Genomic DNA, 26,850 nt, shown 5'->3' on the forward strand with positions numbered 1-26,850 from the left:
GGTCATATTCCCAGGGTCCTGGGATTGAGCCCTGCATTGGGCTCCCTGCTTAGTGGGGAGCCTGCTTCTCTCTCTCTCTCTCTGCAAATAAATAAAAATAAAATCTTAAAAAAAAAGATGTCTTTCAAAATCTCCAAAACAGAATTTTATGTACAACACATCATCTGTCATTTAAGCTAATTCCATCCCAAACACATCCTCCAAATGTGGAAAAAATCCATCCAGGGTTGTGTGTGTGTGTGAGAGAGAGAGAGAGAGAGAGGGAGGGAGATTATAACAAAGAGACAGAAACTTACATAGATAACTTGAATTTGTGTTGGCCTTTATATCTTGCATGACTCATTCATGTACCCATTTAATCCTTTTAACTAGCTGCTGCCTCTTTCAGAACTCTTTTCCCCAAAATGAAGTAGGTGATCCTCCTCTGGTTCCCCTTATTTATATTTATAAGGGACATTGGACAAGTAACTGTACCCCTTTGAATTCTGGTTTTACCATCATTAAAATGATGATTGCTTGAGCAGTGGGAGATGTGCCATCATTCATAGACACCCAGGAACTGACTCCAGTGCTTATTGGCAGAAGGCCTGGAGAACCTGATAAGTCTAGTCATCTTCTTAAAGGGAAGTACAGTGAGTGTGTGAATAATTTTGTCCTGAGCGTAACATAAGCCCTGGTTATGTATGAACAGTGCTCCAGAAAGAATTTAGACTTTCCTGATATGGCAAGCCCCTATCGTCAAGGACAGAGTCACCAGCAGCTACACACTTGATCAGGAACTCTTCTGGTTGGAGGGATACTGCTTCTCTTTGGTGCCCTTTGGCTTCCATTAAGTTTCTGTGCATCTGCCTAAATAAAAGGGGACTCGATCCAGTCTACAGCATGTGTGTTCTTTGGTATGGATTCAGTAATCCATATATAACCCCACTAGAACACTGCACTGGTATCTACCTGTGTGTAAACTGTTCTTTGTCCTCACATCCTCTTTTTTTAAAAAAAAACCTAAGTAAGCACCATGACTACTCATCTTAATATCAGCCACCTCTTGTACAGCTCCTGATGTGTAATGAGGCCTCAAATTAGTTAACCATGTGGAAAAACATAATGCAATTGTGTAAGATTTTGTGCTTTAAGGTACATAACATTTCTTATTTTATTTGAACTTTGCTGCCGGCAGCTTTTAAACTCTGATTCCAAAGAATACTGCTGTTCTCTTGAGCTGAACTGAGGACTTTTGCCTCTAAAATCTAATAATAAGAGTCTTCTTAATTAACTGAAAAATACCAATGAATAATGGGTTATTTTTTCCATTTTCTTTTTTTTTTTTAAAGATTTTATTTATTTATTTGACAGAGAGAGATGCAGCGAGAGAGGGAACACAAGCAGGGGGAGTGGGAGAGGGAGAAGCAGGTTTCCTGTGGAGCAAGGAGCCCAATGTGGGGCTCAATCCCAGGACCCTGGGGATCATGACCCAAGCCGAAGGCAGACACTTAACAACTGAGCCACACAGGTGCCCCTATTTTTTCCATTTTCAACTCCCTTCCTACACCATCATTTTTTTTTTTCTTAAAAGCTTTGATTTCTATAGTAAGTTTGTAGCTGGTTCAGCACAGAATTATGTTTTACTATTTTAATTTACATATTATTTCTTTTTTAAATTTTATTTACTTATTTGAGAGAGAGAGTGCACAAGCAGGGTGGGAGGGGCAGAGGGAGAGGGAGAAGCAGACTCCCTGCTGAGCAGGGAGCCCAACATGGGACTACATCATGGGACTCAATCCCGGCCCCCGGGATCATGACCTGAGCCGAAGGCAGACGCTTAACCGACTGAGCCAACCAGGTGCCCTAATTTATGTATTATTTCATGAAAATTGACTTTTAGGTGTTCAGCTTTTTGAGCAGATAACACTGTTCACAACAATAGCAAGTGCTATTAACTCTGTTTTATTGGGGGGTTTGGAATTTCCTGCATGAAAATTGCAGACTGGACAGTTCCATGTCCCATGCATGCCTTCTTTTATTTCAGCCTTCTATCAATATTATGATGTATTTTTATCACCAGGTTTTAAATGATGAGACTGTGTCACCAAGCAGTCAGTGTCACAGAGCCAGGAGAGGTGAATCTCAGTCTTCATGACTCCAAAACCCATGGTCCTCTCACTGTACGGACACATGATAGTTCTTAAGCCTAATCTTACTGTTAGGTTATAAGCTCCTTCAGTGCGAAGCTTATGTTTTATTTACTTTTTCCCTCCCACAGAAAATTCTATACAACTGGCTGTGGTTGTCTCCCCTTTCATTTTGGTTAGCAGTGCTTGCAAGGTGGGCCTTCTACTCTATTACATATATACAAGGACTCCCCCAAATCATCTCCAGTACTTAGAATTACTTGTCTTCTGTTCTATAGTAGGATGCATCTGTCTGTCTTTAAGTTATAACTCAGTCTGTTCCTGGCAGGCACCTTCAAATGAGGCTTGGCAATTTAAAAAAACAAATATCAAATGAATTTTAAATTGCCAAAGGAAGGGTTGTTTAAAACTCTCTGAGATAGTGGTTCATATTGAAATACGCTTATTATTAGTTCCAGTGTGAAATGATTTATACTTGTTACTAACACGTTAAGACAGCCGAAGGAAAATTTGAAGGTGACTCAACAGGAGACATTCAAGTGTGGAATCCAGAAAAAGTAGAGAAGAACAAAACTTATTCCAGATGAGTTGGGAATATGTTTAAGGTCTAGCCACCTTCATTTGTTTTTTGGATAATGTTCCAAATAATGGGTACACTGGTACAAACCTGAGCTATCTTGTTCTGGGAGACACACTGTAATATTATGGCCTACTGATTGAATGCTCAAACTCAAATTCATATTGTCATCGAATTATGTCTTAAATAATTTAGCATTTTGTTATTAAAACAGCTGTTTTAATGGTAAGTGAAGAGTCATAACAATGTCCTTAGAGTTGCAGGAAAATTATCTAGGGTTAATAAAAATATATTTATTATCCAGGAAAAGTAAAGGTCTCTCTCTCTCTCTCTCTCTCTCTCTCTCTCTCACACACACACACACACACACGTATATTCTGTATATATTCATATATATGTGTGTGTGTGACTCAGCTGAAAAAACAGTACAGTTGTCAATCACTAAAATTTCCATTTCTGTGCCTCTGAATCAACTTATTTTTGGATCTTGGTGTCCCATGCTGGTTCTACTTGCTTTTGTTTGTTTTTAGATCATTGGCATGCAATGTCCTAGTCTGGGTTAAATGTTCAGAAACTAACTGGAGTTTCATAGAGTTTTCCCCATTCTTATCTGAATTTTCAGGATAATAGGTTGCTTCTGAGGATATCACATTTAGACTGATGTGTCCACTTTATGTTAAGGGTAATTCAGATCACCTGAATCAGGGGAAGTAGTGGCACAGGACTGGGACCCTATTGTCTTGAGATTTTTATGATATTTTCTCTTCCACGTATTTTCTTTTAATGTCTCATTCAAGAGAGTGGCCAGCCATACAGCCATTGCTGTGTCAGTTGCTTAAGAAATTTTTAGATGGAAATGGAGGAATTAGGGAATAATGTAGTGAAATGTTTATTAATAAAAAAGAAATAATGGACTGTAAACTTGGACTTTATAATACCTTTTGGTTAGTGTTTCATCCTCAGTAGCATGTTAATTTCCTATTATAAAAGAAGTTATTTTTTAAAAAGCAACAAGGATAAGAAGAGTCTGAACAAAGATGGAAGGTATTAGCGTGTATATTTTGTACACAGAATAAAAATGTTGGAGCACATATAAAAATCAGATTTGTAAATAATTTCAAAATGGATTCACTTTTTGTAACTGTACCATAGAAAATGAAATAGGAAAAAATGTTCTTTTAAGCAGCAGTAGCTCGAGAGAGTTGGGGAAGATTCTGCAGAATATTGATAAATGGAGAATTGCATTTCTAATGTTTCCCACTTTTCCCCACAGCATGCAAATAAAAAGTTAATTTTTACATGAGAGCAATTTTTAGACCACAAAAGGACTTTTCTGAGAGTCTCCTTTACAGTGGCCAATTTTGTATGAAACAAATTATTTTAGGCCTAATTGCAGGCAGACTAGTTAGGTCGCCAGCTCTGTTAAGGTTGAATTTCACTTGAACTTTCTAATAGTATGATCTTTTCTCAGAATTTAATAACTGGCTCAAATATTTAATAGTGGAAGCTTTCATTATATTAAAAAGAAATCAAGATATATTTTTAGAAGAACTAACTTATTTTCCTTATCAGTTTTATCGACTTTGGGAGAAAAGGAAGAGAATGGAGCCAATCTCTTTCTGTACTTAAATAGACATTAATGCTATAACCCCAGCAAGTAATATATTTTAGTGTATATCATTATTCAAAAGATTTAGGAAGCACCAAATGGCAGCAATAACTATACTTCTAGCTCTACTGAATAGCAAATTGCACTGACTGTGTGAACCTCTTCACTTGTCTGCTGGATAATCATTCTTTTTAATACTCAGATACATTCTCTAGATCAGTTGCAGTTGCACACTGTCAACTTCTGCATTGCCTAATGGTTTTTGGTTAAGTACAATGACTTGTTTTGAAATGCAAGTGGGAAAGGATGAAAGTTGAAAGATTTTGTTTCTATGTGTCAGTCTATAAATAGATGACAAAAGATCATTAAATGGATTAATTTACAAGCATCCTTAGAAATAGAATGTTTTTACATAAAAGCATGTTGTAAACCTTTTTAATTAAATTGCATTGTACCATGCACTCTCTTCTCCCCAGGGTTCTGTTGACCTCTCACCTCTTATTTTGTCCTACAGGCACTCCATTGCTGGTGAGGAGAAGCAGTGACCCAGCGCCAGGCCCACCTGCTGATGCCCAGCCAAGTGCTTCACACCCCAGTGGCCAGAGTCTGAAACCTGTTATTCTAGTAGGTATCCTGCAGTTTGCCTTTCTAATGAAAGATCAAAGTGCCTTACCCATAGACTAACCGGGACTTCACAGTCTTAAGTTGATCATTAGAGAGTGTTTGATAGGACATATAGTATTAGTAATAGCAACTATGAGCTATCACTAGAACTTACATTCTAACAATTTACATAGCACTGACTATGTGCCAAGGACTCTTTTAAGTGCTTTACAATAAGTCGTTTAAACTTCCACATCAAGGTGGGCAAATTTTTGCCTCCATTTTACTGATAATGCCATTGAGGCAGGGGGAGGCTTAGTAGTTTATCTAAGGTCACAACTAGTAAGTGACACAGTCAAGAATTTAACCCAGGTGGTTTGGCTCCAAAGTCCGTGCTCTTAACCAGCACACCACACTGTTGAATTTCCTCCATCCTCCTGTTTTAGTGATGCCCAAGGATATCATTTTATATAACTTCAGTGTGTTAATGCAGGGCTTTGTGAAGTCCTGCCATGGTGAATGGTCATAGAGTTTCAAGATACCAATACCATGTAAATGTGGTGCTGGTACTGGGTTTCTAGAACTCAACATCCAAACGAAAGAAAAATAAAATTATATACCAGAAGTGCTTATAACAAGACACACTTATAGCTGATGGGTTAAATGGAGAATGAATCCTGAAGAGATGATGTCCTCCTTTCATATGGTACTGTCGGATCTTTCTGATAAATTCTGAGTCACTTGGAAGAGTTGTGACTGTGGTCCATCCTTGGAAATAGCCTGAGAGTTAGATTTTGGTTAATGGGTATATATTTTTGCAATAGGTGATCTTCAATAATGTAGCCATATTTAAAAGTTTCCTAAAAGCAAGGCTCTTCCCCATTTTAAGTCTCACTGTCTATAGTGCCTTAAGAAAAAAAGCAGTATTTTAGAGTTATATAAGGATGCTGAATGAACTAACCAGATTCTCACCAGTTTGGTATAAAAGGTTCTTCTCAAGAACCAGTGCCAATGTATATGAGTTAGGAGTCACTATACCAAACCATTGAGTATTTACTAATAGGTTTGTGGCAATATTTTAGCATATTTCTTTCTGTAAACAAGGAAGCAAGTGTCCTCATAGTATTTTATTTTATTTTTTTAAAAGTATTTTAATTATTTATTTGACAGAGAGAGACACAGCAAGAGAGGGAACACAAGCAGGGGGAGTGGGAGAGGGAGAAGCAGGCCTCCCACTGAGCGGGGAGCCCGACGCGGGGCTCGATCCTAGAACCCTGGGATCATGACCTGAGCCGAAGGCAGACGCCTAACGACTGAGCCACCCAGGTGCCCCAAGTGTCCTCATAGTATTTTAGATGTAATGTCTCCCCACCATCCTTTTAAGGAAACATATTTAATGGAACATTACTTTAATAAAAATCAGGTGTATGGGTTCTACTTTAATGGTGAGTTTAAACAGAAACAGTATTTAACACGCTGATTGAGACTGTGTGAAGCCCAAGTATATTGGATTGAAGGAAGAGAAGCTATATAAATGAGAAAAGTTACAGTTTACTGCTTATTTTTACAATGTCAGTATACCCCAAGTCAGAGTGTATCTGATTGTGTTATCATCATTTACATGCAGAGAATCACCAGTATTTAGTTCAATGTTTTTATCACTTAGGTTCTGTGTTTAGACTAATTAAAAATACTCAATAAGGCTTTCCCTACAGGAAATGAGGACTAGTGTATTTCTGATAGATTACATATTCTTACCAAACTAGGATACCATTGAATTCTAGGTTGAGGTATTTGGTGAGGGAGTATATTATTGCTAACAAAGATGCAAATCCTGATTCAAGAAGAAAGGCTGGCTCCCCAAATCCTAACCGTATGCAAGTTACCAAGCAGTGGCTGAGTCTGTCTATATCAACAGTAAAAAGGAAAACACATTTCTTCCTTTCCTCAGTGTTCTCTGTGGCTGATGAAATGCAGACCCCGAAGAATAGACTCTGGTCTTTGACTTGCCACAGAACATTGGCACATCCTAGCCTTCTCCTTTTTCAGTTGTAAAATAATGTCCAAGCAAACTTTAAGCCTTAATAGTCCAAGGTGCAAACATTGTGCTTATTATTTATCTTTCTATTTCTAGTGCCAAGTACATGGAGGGTGCTCACTGTATATGTGTTAGACTTAGGAATACAGGCACATATTAGTCTGGGAAGAGTTCTAGAATTTCTCAGCAGTTTACCCACCTTTTCTAATTTGGCCATTCTCTCTGTTCCCCAAAACAACTACCAGGTAAAGTTGTATCTGCTCCAAAGTCTGGTTCACCTCAGGCAGGAAACAGATAGTTTAACTGCTGTGCTATGAAAAGCAGGCAAAGTTAGAAAAGAAGGACATTTAGTTGAGTCTGTTTTTACCCAAAAGAAAAATACATGTGTGTGTGTGTATTATGATTCTGTTCATTTATTCCTGCGTATCCTAATTCATGGACTATTTAGACTGCATTGTCCCATATTATAGCCATGGCCACGTGTGGTTATTGAGCACTAGAAATGTAATTTGAGTGTAACATACATAATGGATTTTAAAGATTGAGATATAAAAAAGAGTAATATGAAAGACCTCATTAATAACTTTTATGTTGACTACACATCGAGATAAGACTATGGTATATTAGGTTAAGTAAAATATATTATCAAAATTATTTTCACCTGTTTCTTTTTAAAGCATGGCTGCTAAAAACTTTAAAATTAGATCTATGGCTCACATTCTATTTCCATTGGACAGAACAGCTCTAGACAGAAGTAAAATTGGATATAGCATTAATGAAATGGTTTGAGACCCTTGAGAGAAGTTCTTGGAGTTGCATATCATCTCTGGGGTAACAGTATGATTAGGTTTGCCTGGGGCAGTCCTCATTCGTGCCCGTTGTTCTGGCATAATTATTAATAGTGTCCCCACTAACTCTCAGAGGTGTCCATGCACGGATGATAAATTATGTGGCACCCTACATATAGCCCCATAGTCACTTTCATTGTTTGCTCAGCGATAAGAGGAGCGGCCTTTCAAGGAAACCATGGGAACACAACCACAACTCTCACACCGTAGTACACTGCAGAGAGGGGTTTGTGTGGCCAGCCCCTGAGCCCAGGGAGTACAGAACTGGAGACTGCAGGTTCTTTCCCATCTTTCAGATTCCATAGTTCCACTTGGTGCTTCCTCCGCAACTTCAGCTGCACCATATTTGATGCCCATGAATTAATAAGTGATGATGAATATGGGGAGTGTGTGATAATTCAGCCATGGTGCAACTAACATGGACAATAATTGCTTAAAAACTCTGTTCAACTGCATTGCATGTCAATATCCAAAGGAAGAAAAACAATCAAAATTTCCATCTCTTAAACAGAGTGTTCACATGTAAGTAATTCACAGATGGCAGAGCCCCAAGTGGGTTATGTTCAGTCATTCCCAAGAAATGAAACTTACTTATAACCCACAGCTTAAAAAGCTGGAAGGATGAATATTTGACACATTTGATTATGTTGAAATATTGCCTTTAAAACCACAGTTGATGACTGTTATTTTTACTTGCACTTCATTAGGCTTATTATAGCAGGAGGAACTTTCTCTGATGCCCAGAGATGCATGTTTGTGAAAAGTTGGAGAAGTTACACTTGTTTTCTGGCTGGTTAAATTATTACAAATTGGTTATTTAAGATGTACACCCTCAGATAAGGTGAAGTTTTAAAAAGAGTTCAAATTAGAAAAATCAAATTCTCTACAAGTCTCAGATTCTGTGTATTGAAAAGCCACCAAATCTCACTCTTTGTTACTTAGGGTACCACCAGCTAAACAGCATGGAAATTTATTTTCTTTCTTCCTCTTTTCATAAACCCATCAGTTAATCAGAATAGCATAATTATTAATGTGCAAATCGTAATGACTATTTATCTTTCAAGGCAATAGAAAATCCAATTCTACTGACTGCTTTTGAATTAAAGAAAGGGAATCCTGGGGGCAAGATGTAATAGTGGGAGTCTGCTTATGGGATGTCTTACCTCCCTTGCCTTGATTGTAACCTGGTGTTCTTGGCTTAAGGGCATGCCATAAAACCAGGTTCTTGAAATTGATGTTCCCGAATTTGTGGGTGGAAGAGAACTCTAAAACAGATGTGATTTTTTTTCTTAATATCCGGTTAACTACTATGGTTGTTTTGTGTTTTAATGACTGTTTATAGTTTCACATTTAACCCCTAAAGCAAAATGATCCTGCAGGGCGAGTAAATTAAAAAGTGGATTCCTGAAAATTATAATGCTGCGGTTGTTCTTGGATAGTAAATGACTTTGTTTGTTCTAAAACTGTTACTTGTCTTGCATCACCAAAATAAATTAAGAAAATATTGGTCTGTCTTTTAAAAGTTCATATCCACAACGTATACATTTTCTTTTTTAAAAATAACATGGCAATACTTTAGGTTATTAAATTGGGAGTCCATGAATGAGTGTCAGAGGGTCTGTTAACTCTGAAGTTTGATGCTGTGGACCGTTGCACGTGCATGCATTTTTTTTGTGAAGGAGACTCTATTATTTTTTTTTTTTGAGTCTCTCTCAATCTTATCAAATTTTAAAAGGAAAACAATGATCAAGAACTACTTGTTTGCAGGTTTAGGATGAAACAATGTGGGAAAGCCGTCAATCCTGAGAATTTGATGAATGATAGAGATTAAGAATGCAGTAGGAATTGACACCACCCCCCAAATATTGAATAATTAAGGCTATTTCATCTTATCACCTTGCCTATCCAACACATAGCATATAAACTCAAGATGTAAGGATGAATAGAAGTTTTTGAATTGCTGCTTTGAGAGTTCAGCAATAACTCTTCAGTGAGTAGCAACTGATTCTCAGCAAGAGTAGGATTGGAGGTAAAGGGAAGACACCCTGGGGAGAAGTGTTTCCAGTGGTCTTGCATGTTAAGGGAGATGAGATGGTTCTTGGTAGTTTTTCCTATTTTATCAGCAAAGATAGTGGCAGATAGCTTCAAGTGGGAGGAAGCATTTCCAATGAATAGGAGCGTTCTCTTTGTGTTTTGCAGATAATATGATGGAACATTGATTTGAGAAATTTTCCTTTGTGTGTCATATACATTGAAATCATCATCAGTGTTGATCTTGGCTTAAACATTTTCAGATCCATGAAAGAAATCATTGAAATATTAGAGAGAAATTTAAGTGGCTTGGCTTTTAGGATTAAAATCATCAAATTGTCACTGAGAGATGTGAGAGGACTTTTGGTTGTGGGTTGCTAACTGTCAAAACCCAACATAGAAACTTAAAAATTTTGAATAACTAAATCATATTTTTCTTTCCCTTAGATATACAGTTAAGTAGCTATACAAACACTGATATAAATTAATTGTTGTAGACAGGGATGTAGATTGGAAGGAAGGCTCTATTCATTGTCTTCCAATGAGGAGAGATGGATACCAATGAGTAAAAGGGAGGAAGAAATAGCATGTAATATATAATTGCATTATTTAGAGATACTGAAGCCTACAAAAGGTTTTTCTTTTTTTTTCCCCCTTCCTGACAGAGTGATTTAATAATAGTCCTGGTGTTTGTAACTCCAGCTGTTCACGCTGTGTGCTGATAAGACCAAAGCTTGGCGACACATTGCAACAATGGTTTTTATATGACTTTGTTTTCAAGAGATAACACTGCCATCCAATATTTCATGGGGCCAAATGTTTACTTAGTTTGGCAAGTTGAGGCAGCTTAATTTCTGAAGCAGTTATGTTTATAAGACTTGAGTTCCAGGTGGGGAAAATCCAGAAGCCTAATTTATTCTGCAACAGAATTTTTCACCAAATCTTACAGAAGCTGGTGAAACAAATTTGGATTGTCTGAATGTCTGTACCATGACTAATAAAGGAATCTGGGAAATGTGACTCCTGTTTAGGTGTATGCTCCCCGATCATTCTTCTTGGGTCTAGTCCAGAACTGAAAGTTTAAAAGAAGGACCTCTATTCAGAGGTTAGTTTAAAAAATTTAAAAAAATAACCATGACATGTCATCTTTTGCTGTTTAAATTGATCTGCTTGTAATGAAGATTGAAAGGGGGCACCTCGGTGGCTCAGTCAATTAAGTGTTCAACTCTTGGTTTCAGCTCAGGTCATGATCCTCAGGGTTGAGATCAACCCTGCTTCGGGCTCCATGCTCAGCACAGAGTCTGCTGGATATTCTCTCTCTCTGCCCCTCCTCTTGCTTGGGCACTCTTTCTCTCTCTCTCAGAGGAAGGAAGGAAAGGAAGGAAGGAAGGGAGGAAGGAAGGAAGGACGGAGAGGGAGGAAGGAAGGAGAGGGAGGAAAGGAAGGAAGGAAGAAAGGAAGGTCTTAAAAAAAAAAGAAAATTGAATGAGTTTTGCTTCCATGTCAACATAAATTGATTAATCCTTTAGATGCCCAAGACCTCTGCTCTGTGCCATCTGGAGAACTTAAGTTATGGTCCTTATCCTAAGGAAACTTACAGCCTGGTTTTGATGACCAAATCTGAAGTGATTAAACAACCCTAGCAATCTGTGAGCAAGTATCAAATGATCAAATAATACATTTTAAGGATCAGAATTTGTGTCCTTTGCCTTTAGTCTGCACTCTGCTCAGCCTCCCATGCCCCTCAAGGGAATTCCCATGTGCAGAATCTCTGTTAGCTCTTATCCCACCCAAATGTAACTACTTATTTACATGTCTGGTACAAGACGGAGCTCCTCAGAGGCATGAGTCAATATATTCATTTTTGTATCCAAGCCCGCAACACCTGACACATAAATATATGACCAGATAATTAAAACTGTTACTTCTGAGATAGAATGAATTCGACAACTTTTAACACATCTTGTAGAGATGTGCATGCTTGTGTGGATGTGTATTATAGATATGAATGAATATATGAATTAGAATGTGAAAATCGTGAAATTACCTGTCCAACATACTATTTTGCTCCCTAAATAGCTTTAGTTAAGAATTCTCTGCTTTAGGACAATGTGTTACCTGTGTTGACAAGGGGAGAGAGATGTTTAAACACAAAATTCTCCACTTGGAATTAAAATGTGGGTTGATGGCTCAGGTCAGCAGTTTCAATTGTGAGAACTACTTCATCTCTTTACAGTTCTAGCAGTGATTTCACAGAGAAATTGGCTCTGAGAAAGAACAGAAATTATAAGACAACAACAAACGTTGATAATTTAGAGATGAACATGATAAAGCCTAACTTTGCTTATGCCCTTGATATATGAACAGAGAATAGAAATTAATATGTATGCAAAGAAGTCGTTTATCTGAGCTCTACGTCTTTTGTCAACAAAACTGTGAGTTCTAGAATCCAAAAGTCCATGATCTTGGCAGTTACAGCTTTGTAATTTTCTAAAAACTGTGTTCAAAGAATTTTAAAAATCCTTGATTAGACTGGAAATGTCTGGACATCCTTCTTGTATGCCTACCACATCTGCGGATTTCCCCTTCAAAATATTCCTTCTATTCCATCTTCTTTAAGAGGTTCTTCTGGTTTCAAGTGATTTGGAAGAAAAGAAGAAAAAAAAATCCTGGTATGTGAATTAATTCAAGAATATGGGAACATTTATAAGGTGTTTCTTAGTGAAAACACTAATGAACATCTCGTGTTAGTTGTGTGGGCAAATGTAATTTGACAGTGTTGTTTAAAATTTGGTAAAGGTGATGTTTAAAGTAGCTTTATTCTAAAGGTCAAGCTCCTGTGTTCTGATTGCAGCAATAACTTGGTGATCCTGAGTAAATTATTTAAATTGTGCTTGATTTCCTCAAATTTCATGTGACTAAAAGGAAATAATAAATAGAAATCCTATATGAACTTCTGTTGTTCTTAGGAACTGAAACATCCCGACTGGCAACTTCAGGGTTCCAGATGTGAATTAACTTGCTGGGTATGAATTCAAGTTTAAATTTCCTCTTAATACCTCAATATTTGTAATTGTTCATGGAATGAGGTTGTATTTCTATCCAAAACACCGAAGTTTATTTTTATTGGTCAGGGTAATAATATTAAGGTAGGGGTGTGTGTGTGTGTGTGTGCGCGCGCGTGTGTGTGTGTGTGTGTATTTAAAAGGCCAAATACACAAAGGCAGCAGTAGAAAAAACATACACCCATACATAAGCACACTTAAATTCTGTACAAGAGAGAACTTAAATCTGAAGGTTCAAGTACAAGTAGATCATGTTGCTTTCAAGTGAAAGCTGAAGGGTATGGACCATATCTATGTCTCTCTGTTCTGATGGACCTTCCATGTTGTGGACATTTAGTGAAAAATGATGGCATGGAAGGAAAGAGTTCATGGGGTTTATCTTGGAAAGATGCAAAACGATTGTTATTGAGAGGAAAAGATTTTTTTTTTCCTTGAGCATGGTGTGATTCTTAGAAATCTCTTCTGATGGGGGATTTCTTTTTTTCTCACAACATAAACTCTTCTGAAGTACAAGTTTCATTTTGGTTTTTCCTTTCAAACTTTAGTCATAGAATGACACTGTACAGACATTTAAAAGATTTTTCTCTTTCTCAAGAGGGTGCCCCCTTTCCTAATACCTCTGTACTTGTAAATAGAATTCTGATTTAGATGAATCACATTTTAAAAGTAGCTACTGTGTGTGTTTTACGCTTGTGGAAACATACAGCGTCCTCATAAGCAGCATGTGAGCTTGTCACCATACAGCTTTTGATGTCTGATTAGATGATCATAGGGACATCTGGAATGAGTTAGTTTGAAGTTACTGGTGTGAGGCACTAGAGAATCCAAAGCCTTCTGACAGACTTGAACCAGTAAAAACATTGCTACTTTTAGCAAATCTTTTTTAACTTGCAACTGGCTGATGATTTTCAGACTGACATTGCCCTGATGTTTTCCAACTGACTTCCCAGCCCTCTTTTCCCTACAAATCTCCCCCCTTTCTAAGCAAAGAATGGGTAAATGGCATTTGTTGCAAAAATCATGAAGGATTATTCCCCTTTAAAGTGAGAAGGCAGATTCTTAAGCATCCTAAGTCAGAATTGATGGATTTGCTTCTAAAGAAATTGTGTTGTCTCCTTTTCCTGTGCCTTTAATTTCACTGCTGTGGCGACCACCCATGCCTTCTTTTTTTTTTTTTTTTAAAGATTTTATTTATTTGAGAGAGAGAGTGAGAGAGAGAAAGAGCACAAGAGAGGGGAGCGGGAGAGGGAGAAGCAGACTCCCTGCTGAGCAGGGAGCCCGATGCGGGACTCGATCCCGGGACTCCAGGATCATGACCTGAGCCGAAGGCAGTCGCTTAACCAACTGAGCCACCCAGGCGCCCACACCCATGCCTTCTTAATTAAAAAAAAAAAAATGTGGGGCGCCTGGGTGGCTCAGTTGGTTGAGCGACTGCCTTCGGCTCAGGTCATGATCCTGGAGTCCCGGGATCGAGTCCCATATCGAGTTCCTTGCTCAGCAGGGGGTCTGCTTCTCCCTCTGACCCTCCCCCCTCTCATGTGCTCGCTCTCTCTCATTCTCTCTCTCAAATAAATAAAATCTTAAAAAAAAAAAATGTATTTGGCCGTCAGCTATGTTCTATGAAGATCTGAACATCAGTAAGCATCCAAAGCATTTGATACTGCTATAGTGTGGTTGCACATATCTAGAACACCTATCAAAAGTTCATACATATATTGAGTCAAAATGTCATTTGAGGCGCCCCTGGGTGGTTCAGTTGGTTAAGCTTCTGCCTTTGGCTCAGGTCACGATCAGGGGGCTGGGATTGAGCCGCACGTCTCGCTCCCTGCCTAGCAGGGAGTCTGCTTCTCCATCTCTCCCTGCCCATTCTCTTTCTCTCTCCCTCACTCTCTCAAATAAATAAAATCTTTTTTTGAAAATGTCATTTGAATAGTCTCATTATATATAGACATTGCTTAGTTAAGGGTTCTTTCATTTGTCCAGTGGGGTTTTTACTAGTATGAAATGGTTCCTTATTGTTTTGTGAATAAAATGATTATATACCTGTAAGTATATGAACCTATTTACAAAATTTGACAGGTCACTCTCCTACATTGAAACAACTGACCATTTCCCATGCCTCCAGGATATATTTTAAATTTCTTGGTCTTGGTAGGACTTTTTTTTTTTTAGTGTGGTAAGACACACATAATATCTACCATCTTAACCATGTTTAAGTGTAAGTAGCACTAGGTACATTCCCAATATTGTGCAACCATCTGCCATCCATCTCCAGAACTCTTTTCATCTTAAAAGACCAAACCTCTGTACCTATTAATCAACAGAGAAAGAAGAATTATTTTCTTTTTTAGTGTGGTAAAATATACATAACATAAAATTTACATTTTAATCATTTGTTGGTATACCGTTCAGTGGCATTATGTACTCTCACGTTGTGCTGCTGTGAGCCACGATCCGTCTCCAGCACATTCTCCTCATCCCAAACTGAAATTCTGTACTCTGTAAATAGTGACTCCCCACTTCCTTCTCCCCCAGCCCCTGGTAACCACTATTCTACGTTCTGTTTCTATAAATTTGACCATTCCAGTTATTTCATGTAAGTGGAATCATGCGATATTTGTCCTTGGGTGGCTGGCTTATTTCACTTAGCATCATGCCCTCAAAGTTCATCCATGGTGTAGCATGTGCCATAATTTTCTTCCTTTTTAAAAACTGAATAATATTCCATTGTATGTATAGACTGCATTTTGCTTATCCATTCATTTGTTGATAGACACTTTTGTTGCCTTCATCTTTGAGCTATTGTGAATAATGCTTCTGTGGATGTGGGTGTACAAATATCTTTCAGATCCTGCTTTCAATTATTTTGGGTATTCACCCAGAAGTAGAACTGCTGGATCATATGGTTATTTTGAATTTTTTTGAGGAACCACCATACTGTTTTCTACAGTAGCTGTATGGTTTTATATCCTCACCAACAAAGGCACAAGGGTCCTCAGTCTCTCCATAATTTAACACTTGTTAATTTCTATTGTCTAGATAGTATCCATCCTTGTGGGTATGAATTGGCATGTTAGAGTCTTGATTTGGATTTCCCTAATGACTAGGGATGTTGAGAATCCTTTTAGGTGCCTATTAGCCATTCATATACAAGTGTCCCCCACTATCAAAAGTAGAGTGTCCCAATGAAAACCTTTTGTAAGCCGAAATGGCATGAGTGCAAAAGCAATTACCATTAATTTATAGGGGGACAGTTTTGAGCATTCCCACCCCAAAAAAATAATGTCTCCTAGGCTTTTCTAATACCTTAGGACACATCTTGCTAACGGTTACACAATAAAAATCATGATAAAGCACAGATACTCACACAGTTGAAAGCTATGGCAGCCTGATGCTGAGTGTAGTTCCCAGGGAAGGGGCTTCATGGTGCCACTCTAGCTTCTGGGGGTGCATGCTGGCTATAAAAAATACTTAACGCTATTTTCGCTTTTTTTCCATCAAAGCAAAAATCCTCTTTGGGTTTCTTTTGGTTGGTGAAAACAGGTACTAATGTAGATCTTCTGTAAAAGGAAAATGGTGTAACATGAACTTTCAAAAAGTGAGGGGTACCTGTTATCTTCCTTGAAGAAATACTGATTCAATTTCTTTGCCCCTTTTTAAATTGGGTTGTTTATTGTTGTTGAGTGACAGACATTCTCTATATATTGTGGATATGAATCCTTATCGTATAGATGATTTGCAAATGTTTTCTCCCATTCTGTAGGTTGCCTTCTCACTCTGTTAACAGTTTCCTTTGGTGCACAAAAGTTTTTCATTTTTGTGAAGTTGGTTTGTCTACTCTGTCGCTCTTGTTGCTTGTGTCTTTGTGTCATACTCAAGATACCATCACCAACTGCAATGTTGTGAAGGCTTTGCCCTATGTTTTCTTCTAAGGGTTGTATAGTTTTAGCTCTCATGTTTAGGTCTATGACCCACTTTGAGTTAATTTTTGTGTATATGGTGCTAGGTAAAGGTCCATCTTCTTTTTTTTTTTGCATGTGGATATCCAGTTTTTTCAGCAACATTTGTTGAAAATACTGTTTTTCCCGCATTGAATAGTCTTGGTACCCTTGGTGTTCAAAAGTATTTATTCACATTAGCAAGGGTTTACTTTTGGGTACTTGGCACAACTTTTTATAGCGCAACCACTACCTGTATGTTTAGCGCATCTCTAATCACAATATGCACACCATGCACACCATGCACACTGTGTAGTTTCTCACATGCACAAACAGTGCTTCTGTCTGTGTGTCTTTGCCCAGCTGTTTCTTCTGTCAGGTGAATGACAACTGTCATTCATCCCTCTTTCCCCTAGTACATGACCAGTTTTCTTTCAAACCCTAGTGTAATGGTCTCTTTCTTTACTAATCCTTCCCTAAACCCTTTCTGCTACAGACAGAATTAACTACTTCCTATCCAATGCACACTAGCATATCTTTATTATAATCCTATCTTATGTTATAATATTCCACATTTTATATCTCTTTACTAGACTCTGAGTCACTAGTGGGTGGATCACATTTCCTCTACATACCCAGAACATAGCATTGTGCCTAAAGAACAGGGGTTACTTGTAAAAGGTTTATATAAAGAATACAATACATTATCTGATCTCACAATAGCCTACTTAAACCATGAAGCAATTTAATTGCAGTTTTAATAGCATTAATCTGCATGCTAGGTCTGCCAACAGATGGCCACATAATAGTACCCAGGATGTCATGGGGTCAGGTACTTTCTTTGCTCAGTTCCAAGTTCATGTCAGATGTAGACACTTTATTATATATACTCAAATATATTATTTTATCCCATTACAATATGCAAGTTCAGCTTTATTCACTCTGTTGTATAGGTGAAGAAACTAAGGCTCAAACAAATTAACTCATTTACTGTAGATCATATTACTAAGTAGCAGTGCTAGCATTTTACTTCAAATATGTCTTAAACCAATATAGCCTCTTTTCATTCTATCACTCAAATGTTAGCTTTGCAAGTAACACCCTAGAGTTTATACCTCTGTCCCATTGATGCTGTCATTCCTCAAATGCTTTGGGCAATCTTTATCTGAAACTTCTTTCAAAGCCAGTTTACGAGCCTCTTCCTAAAAAGAAAAAAATAATAATTTCATCATTTTATAACCACACTTTTATTTTTCCACCAAAAATGGTCTCATTCTATTTGATGCCAAAGTGTATATTGTAAAGTGGGTCTCAAATGACTTGGTTATTTATACAGTTTAGATATTCCTATGAAGCAGAAAGTTTTGCCATCACAAAAAATCTGATGCAGGCATTAAAAACATTTATGGAAGAACAGATTCAGATGTGCTTAAAGTGGCAGAGTTTTATAGCCATTCTTTTGTTTATCCAATTGTCTAGTGGTAAGACAGCTAGGCTTTATCCCTGACTCATCCATTGGCTGTTTGTCAAGTGCTTAGGCAAATATAATTTTGTTCTCTGTCTGGAAGAAGAAGATTGTCTTCTCTCTTGCTCACAATGGAATTGCAAGGTTAATGCTTTTTATCTTGAGTATAGCATTTAGCAGACTGTGGGTGCTTAATGTATGTTAATAATAGTGATAATAATGAATGTTGATAATTAAAGGTCTCTTATAATTACCAAATTTCTAATGTGTGTTAAATATAATTAAAGGGAAATGATTTAAATTAATATGCATGCACACAAAAACTAGAGCTAGCCACAGCTTTTATTTTTAGCTTCTTAACTAATGTCATGGCTGTGAATCCAGTATTAAGAAATTCAATTATGATGACAGTTTCACTAGGGTCATGTATGGAGAATCCATGCAGGGTCTGGAAATGAGGAAGGCATATGTTTGAGTTGAAAAACATGACTAACAGGCGCCTGGGTGGCTCAGTCGTTAAGCGTCTACCTTCGGCTCAGGTCATGATCCCAGGGTCCTGGGATCGAGTCCCACATCGGGCTCCCTGCTCGGCGGGAAGCCTGCTTCTCCCTCTCCCACTCCCCCTGCTTGTGTTCCTGCTCTCGCTATCTCTCTCTCTGTCAAATAAATAAATAAATAAATAAATAAATAAGGAAAAAAAAAAAAGAAAAACATGACTATGGATGGGAAAAAAAGAAAAAAAAAAAAAGAAAAACATGACTATGGGAAGGAACTTTTGTGATTGGAGCTTGACCACATGAAATTGTGCATTGGACATTATTATTATAATCTATCCCTGTAATGCTGTTTGTGAGTTCTAGAAGAGAAAGGTACTTTTCTTGGAAGTTGGGCACCATCCCAGGAATGGGTAACAAAACATTTCTGCCTGGATGGTCTCTAGAAGACATAGAGGGAATAGAGGAAGCAATAATCATAAATAACTTCCCATGAAATTCACCCTGGAGATTCATCCTTTGAATTCAAAGCAGTATTACTTCATAAGGTGCTAGAGTGGTAGGTGGGAGTGGTAGACCCTGAGAGGCTGCAGGCTGCAGCGGTTAGTAACTTGTATTATTAATTGTAACTTGTATTATTAATAACTTGTATTAAGCTTGACCACTGGTTCAAATCTAGTTCTGCCACTGACTCGCTGGTTGATTTGTGTCAAGTATTTCCCTTCTTTTGGTCTCACTTTGTTCATCTATAAAATGGTTATGATGACAGTAATTACCTCATAGGGTTTTAATGAGAAATACATGAGGGATTATTTGTAAAAATTCTCACTATGTATGGCAAGTACTATATATGTTTGTTAAATATATGTGTTGGAAGGGTAGTAGGATAGGTTACACTATAGAAATAATTCTAAGAGCAATCTTTTTCAAAGATTTGATTTTAATCAGGTTCAGCTTTAAGGAAGGCACTTAGCATACAGCTAGAAAAAAATACTGATTCCAAAGTTGAATTTTAAATGCATATTGAGTGTCTTTTGCTTGTAGAGATCCTTCTGCCCTTGTGTTTCCCTGGTTTGCTCTTCCTGACCCTCTATCTTGATTCGCTTTGCCCACTTGTCTGTGTCACAGGTACCTTCCCATTTGCTGAGACCAGCCTGAACCACCATCCTCGCTGTAAATCCTTTCCCCAAACCCTTCTCTCTGGCAAAAGTTAGCTACCGCTTCAGCAATATTTTTTTAAAGTAATGTATAATTTGGCATTTGGTGAGATCATGATGAAAATATTATTGGAGGAAGCAGTATTTAATATAGGACCAAAATATTGGAGGCCAGACAGAAGACACGGAGCAAGCACAGCATTGGCACCTGTCATGTCATCCACTGGTCCCTACCCAGCATATTCTGCTCTTGAGCAAACGATTCCCTCCTCAGTTCTTCCTGCCCTCTTCCTCCTCTGTGAGATTGGTCCACACTTCTGTCATGAACAGTGTCATGAACACTTATCATTTTTATTTGTAAGTTTCCCTCTTTCCTCTGGAGTAGAAGTGCACTAAGGGCAGAGAATGTGCTTTTTATCTTTGCAGCTTGACACTTAGCTCTATGGTAGGTGTTGCGTAACTGATTGAATGAATGAATGAAAGTAGATAACCAAGTGGAAAGAAAGAAAAAGTGAACAAAATATCAGTTTTTTAATCATGAATGAAAGAGGAGAGATCACAACCAACACCAAAGAAATACAAACAATTATAAGAACATATTATGAGCAACTCTATGCCAGCAAATTAGATAACCTGGAAGAGATGGATGCATTCCTAGAGATGTATCAACTACCAAAACTGAACCAGGATGAAATAGAAAACCTGAACAGACCTATAACCACTAAGGAAATTGAAGCAGTCATCAAAAATCTCCCAAAAAACAAAAGCCCAGGGCCAGATGGCTTCCCAGGGGAATTCTACCAAACATTTCAAGAAGAATTAATACCTATTCTTCTGAAACTGTTCCAAAAAATCGAAACGGAAGGAAAACTTCCAAACTCATTTTATGAGGCCAGCATTACCTTGATCCCAAAACCAGACAAAGACCCCATCAAAAAGGAGAATTACAGACCAATATCCCTGATGAACATGGATGCAAAAATTCTCACCAAAATACTAGCCAATAGGATCCAACAGTACATTAAAAGGATTATTCACCATGACCAAGTGGGATTTATCCCTGGGCTGCAAGGTTGGTTCAACATCCGCAAATCAATCAATGTGATACAGTACATTAACAAAGGAAAGAACAAGAATCATATGATCCTCTCAATAGATGCAGAAAAAGCTTTTGACAAAGTACAGCATCTTTTCTTGATCAAAACTCTTCAGAGTATAGGGATAGAGGGTACATACCTCAATATCATAAAAGCCATCTATGAAAAACCTACAGCAAATATTATTCTCAATGGGGAAAAACTGAGAGCTTTCCCCCTAAGGTCAGGAACGCGGCAGGGATGTCCACTATCACCACTGCTATTCAACATAGTATTGGAAGTCCTAGCCACAGCAATCAGACAACAAAAAGAAATCAAAGGCATCCAAATTGGCAAAGAAGAAGTCAAACTCTCACTCTTTGCAGATGATATGATACTTTATGTGGAAAACCCCAAAGACTCCACCCCAAAACTGCTAGAACTCATACAGGAATTCAGTAAAGTGGCAGGATATAAAATCAATGCACAGAAGTCAGTGGCATTCCTATACACCAACAACAAGACAGAAGAAAGAGAAATTAAGGAGTCGATCCCATTTACAATTGCACCCAAAACCATAAGATACCTAGGAATAAATCTAACCAAAGAGACAAAGGATCTGTACTCAGAAAACTATAAAATACTCTTGAAAGAAATTGAGGAAGACACAAAGAAATGGAAAAACGTTCCATGCTCATGGATTGGAAGAACAAATATTGTGAAGATGTCCATGCTACCTAGAGCAATCTACACATTCAGTGCAATCCCCATCAAAATACCATCCACTTTTTTCAAAGAAATGGAACAAATAATCCTAAAATTTGTATGGAACCAGAAAAGACCCCGCATAGCCAGAGGAATATTGAAAAAGAAAAGCAAAGCCGGTGGCATCACAATTCCGGACTTCAAGCTCTATTACAAAGCTGTCATCATCAAGACAGCATGGTACTGGCACAAAAACAGACACATAGATCAATGGAACAGAATAGAGAGCCCAGAAATGGACCCTCAACTCTATGGTCAACTAATCTTCGACAAAGCAGGAAAGAATGTCCAATGGAAGAAAGACAGTCTCTTCAACAAATGGTGTTGGGAAAATTGGATAGACACATGCAGAAGAATGAAACTGGACCACTTCCTTACACCACACACAAAAATAGACTCCAAATGGTTGAAAGACCTCAATGTGAGACAGGAGTCCATCAAAATCCTAAAGGAGAACACAGGCAACAACCTCTTTGACCTCAGCCGAAGCAACTTCTTCCTAGAAACATCGCCAAAGGCAAGGGAAGCAAGGGCAAAAATGAACTATTGGGACTTCATCAAGATAAAAAGCTTTTGCAAAGCAAAGGAAACAGTTAACAAAACCAAAAGACAACCGATAGAATGGGAGAAGATATTTGCAAATGACATATCAGATAAGGGGCTAGTATCCAAAATCTATAAAGAACTCATCAAACTCAACACCCAAAGAACAAAGAATCCAATTAAGAAATGGGCAGAAGACATGAACAGACATTTTTCCAAAGAAGACATCCAAATGGCCAACAGACACATGAAAAAGTGCTCAATATCGCTCGGCATCAGGGAAATCCAAATCAAAACCTCAATGAGATATCACCTCACACCAGTCAGAATGGCTAAAATTAACAAGTCAGGAAACGACAGATGTTGGCGGGGATGCGGAGAAAGGGGAACCCTCCTACACTGTTGGTGGGAATGCAAACTGGTGCAGCCACTCTGGAAAACTGTATGGAGGTTCCTCAAAAAGTTGAAAATAGAGCTACCATATGATCCAGCAATTGCACTACTGGGTATTTACCCCAAAGATACAAAAGTAGGGATCCGAAGGGGTACGTGCACCCCGATGTTTATAGCAGCAATGTCCACAATAGCCAAACTGTGGAAAGAGCCAAGATGTCCATCGACAGATGAATGGATAAAGAAGATGTGGTATATATATACAATGGAATATTATGCAGCCATCAAAAGGAATGAGATCTTGCCATTTGCAACGACGTGGATGGAACTGGAGGGTATTATGTTGAGTGAAATAAGTCAAACAGAGAAAGACATGTATCATATGATCTCACTGATATGAGGAATTCTTAATCGCAGGAAACAAACTGAGTGTTGTTGGAGTGGGGGGTGGGGTGGGAGGGATGGGGGGACTGGGTGATAGACACTGGGGAGTGTATGTGCTCTGGTAAGCGCTGTGAATTGTGCAAGACTGTTGAATCTCAGATCTGTACCTCTGAAACAAATAATGCAATATATGTTAAGAAAAAAAGAAGAAGAAGAAGGAGAAGGAGGAGGAGGAGGAGGAGGAGGAGGAGGAGGAGGAGGAGGAGGAGGAGGAGGAGGAGGAGGAGGAGGAGGAGGAGGAGGAGGAGGAGGAGGAGGAGGAGGAGGAGGAGGAGGAGGAGGAGGAGGAGGAGGAGGAGGAGGAGGAGGAGGAGGAGGAGGAGGAGGAGGAGGAGGAGGAGGAGGAGGAGGAGGAGGAGGAGGAGGAGGAGGAGGAGGAGGAGGAGGAGGAGGAGGAGGAGGAGGAGGAGGAGGAGGAGGAGAAGGTAGCAGGAGGGGAAGAATGAAGCGGGGGAAATCGGAGGGGTAGACGAACCATGAGAGACGATGGCCTCTGAAAAACAAACAGGGTTCTAGAGGGGAGGGGGGTGGGAGGATGGGTTAGCCTGGTGGTGGGTATTTAGGAGGGCACATTCTGCATGGAGCACTGGGTGTTGTGCACAAACAATGAATCATGGAACACTTCATCTAAAACTAATGTTGTAATGTAAGGGGATTAACATAAGAATAAAAAAATTAAAAAAAAATCAGTTTTTTATACATTAATATTTTTACAGAGAAAGGATTTTAAAGGTAGTATTTAAGTAAAGAATAAAGTGTTTTTAGGGACGCCTGGGTGGCTGAGTCATTAAGCGTCTGCCTTCGGCTCAGGTCATGATCCTAGGGTCCTGGGATCGAGCCCCGCATCAGGCTCCCTGCTCCACGGGAAGCCTGCTTCTCCCTCTCCCACTCCCCCTGCTTGTGTTCCCTCTGTCACTGTGTCTCTCTCTGTCAAATATATAAATAAAATCTTAAAAAAAAAGAATAAAGTGTTTTTAATGGTGTGTGTAGTATACTTTTGTGTGTTCTGCATTCACTGTCAAGTGGTAAACAAATGGACTTCATTCAGCATGAAATTTATCTGTATCTTGTATCAATATCACAAAGGAAAACAGAGCAGACATAGACCTCAGAGTATTAGGTTCTTTCTTTGTTTTTAATATAATTCAAACTCCATCTGTCCAAGTCACTGCCTACATTATTTCACTGTAAATGTGATGGCAATCATGGGGGGAGGGGGTTTATTTGGAAAAGATTAGAGTTGTCCAAGTTAAGCCTCCGCTCGGAGCTTTCTTAACAATTTGAAAATAATGGAATTTAATTTAATTATCTGTGTATATTTGGGAGAGTAATCATAGAACTTACCAAAACAACCATTTAATGTCAAAATCTGAGTTTTTTCCGGATTTCTAAATCTCTTTTGATGAATAGCCGAAGTAGAAATTAGAGGCTTTTTGCAAATGTATTCTATTGAACATATGAATATCAGAAAAAATTTGTTCTGGGGCCAGATGTACATTTACTGAATATCCATAAAGTATTTTCCAGAAAATAACAAATAGAATAAATGCTCCTATTTTTTTTTCTTTAGTTACCTTTAGTGCTTAGACAGATAAATTGTGAAACCATACGATAGCCATTCCTTGTATGACTGCACCCCATGTTGTGGAAACTCCTGAATGGAGTGTTTAGTTTTGCATCTACCACACGTAGTTAAATTGATTTATCGCATCATGTAACCTAAAGCAATTTACCTTCGGGATTGCCAAACTGATTCTTGGTCTTAGAGTTCTTACTAATTTTCAAATTGGTGGGTCAAAAATAACATGTAAAATTAAATATTTTAAAGCCATAAATCTAGGCATCAATTTCAGTAAAAAATTCTTCTAGCTTAATTTGAAGAAAAAGTTTGCATCATTTTAGGACCTTGCATGATTCTCAACTGATATTATACCTAGGTACCATTATGGAAAATTAAGGCTTTGTAAAGCTTTCCTAATGTTTTCCCATTTTTGGCTGTTTTCTGACCTCTTTCATCCATAATCTTGGGTTGATTCTGCAAAATCATTCATAATGTCTTTCTTTGTTTAAGAAAGATTGTGCCAAGTAACTTGGTTTGTGCTGGGGATTAAAGCTGAATAAAACATGTGGTGCCTGGGTGGCTCAGTTGGGTAAGCGTCCAACTCTTGATTTCGGCTCAGGTAATGAGCTCAGGGTCATGAGATCAAGCCCCGTCTCAGGCTCAGTGGAACCTGCTTAAGATTATCTCTCTCCCTCTCCTTCTGCCCCTATCCCCACATAAGATAGAGACATAAGATAGTTTTCCTGAGGAATTACAAATATTTTGGTCTTGCTGAGAGAGGAGGGGCCAAATCCTGAAGAACCATCTATGTTACATCTAGGAGCTTGACTTTCATATGTTACATAAGAACACTGAAGAGTTCTAAGTAAAGGAGTTAGAAGTTCAACTTTGCAAAGACCGGCATAGGGATAAGAAGATACTTAGGAGTTCGTTGTAGTATGTGATTCAGGGCAGAGGTGGCAAAGATCTGAATTAGATCACGATCCCTTTATGCATATAAACTCAGTGATTGCTTCAGTAATAATTACAAAACATCCACAACCATGCTTACTGTGTGCCAGTCCCCATTCTAAGTGCTTCAGATATATTATTCTATGTAATCCTCATAACAGTCCTATGATATAGGCACCATTTTTTAAGATTTATTTATTTATTTTAGAGAGAGTGAGCACTTGTGGGGCAGGGGGAGGGGCAGAGGGAGAGAAAATCTCAAGCAGACTCCCCACTGAGTGTGGAGCCTGAAGTAGGGCTCAATCTCACAACCCTGAGATCTTGACCTGAGCTGAAATCAAGAGTTGGACACTTAACTGACTGAGCCACCCAGATACCCTTGATGTAGGTACCATTTTATATCCCCATTTTATTGATAAGGAAATGAGGGACATAGAGATTAAGTAAAGGTCAAATTACTCAGTCATAAAGCTAGTAAGTGGCAGAAACATTTAGGAAATACAATCCATGGATCTTGGATAAGGGGTAGAATAATTCCCAGATTTCACTTCTTTGGTGAAGCAGATGAGTATTCTACCAACCAATATCCAGAACTTCAAATCAGCTTGTAGACACAGATACAAGTAGAGATCGTTGGAAATCAAAAAAATAGGAGTTGAAACCTTGAAGTCATTGATAACCTTAACCTGTTTCAATGGAGGAAAGTGGGGTAGAAACTGTTTTGCTTTGGGTTGAGAAGGAAACTGGAGGCAAAGCAGTGGAAACAGCATTTAGGGAACTTACAATAACATTGGGGAGAACACAGAGTTAATTTTTTTATGCTATTAACAATTTAAGAACTCTCAATTTCAAGTGATAAAAGTACAATTTAAAATGGCTCAGTCAAAACACAAAATAAAATTAAAATAGTTCAGTCAAAAAGTCATGAAGGTTTTGTTTTGGGGGGGGGTATTTTTGTATTTTTGTTTTCTGAAGAAGTTGAGTGTAATCTATAAGCATGTCAAACATCTGCATCTCCGGAGGTAAGAGATGCAGCTGAGGCTTCAGGAAAAACTGAAATCAGAGATTCAAGTAATTGCCTCTGCGCTACATTCTTTACTAGATTTCATCAAGGTTTTCTGTAGACCAGCTTCTTCAACACAAGGGAAACATGGCTGCTCACA

General features: G+C 38.3%; 1 protein-coding gene across 5 annotated transcripts in view; it reads left to right on the forward strand.

The window, feature by feature from the left end:
* PARD3B (par-3 family cell polarity regulator beta) overlaps positions 1–26,850 on the forward strand; it is a 1,000,807-nt gene that overhangs the window by 470,440 nt on the left and 503,517 nt on the right. For all 5 annotated transcript variants that reach the window (XM_064586958.1, XM_064586957.1, XM_064586959.1 and 2 more), the window contains one exon: positions 4,830–4,939. In XM_064586958.1, the coding sequence (XP_064443028.1) occupies positions 4,830–4,939 (110 nt within the window). Of the gene's footprint in view, positions 1–4,829; positions 4,940–26,850 lie in introns of those variants that run through there.

This window comes from Mirounga angustirostris, unplaced genomic scaffold, assembly GCF_029215605.1.
Source record: "Mirounga angustirostris isolate CCGP_5_RB_7025 unplaced genomic scaffold, mMirAng1.0.hap1 SCAF_3, whole genome shotgun sequence".
In the NCBI taxonomy this organism is placed as follows: domain Eukaryota; kingdom Metazoa; phylum Chordata; class Mammalia; order Carnivora; family Phocidae; genus Mirounga; species Mirounga angustirostris.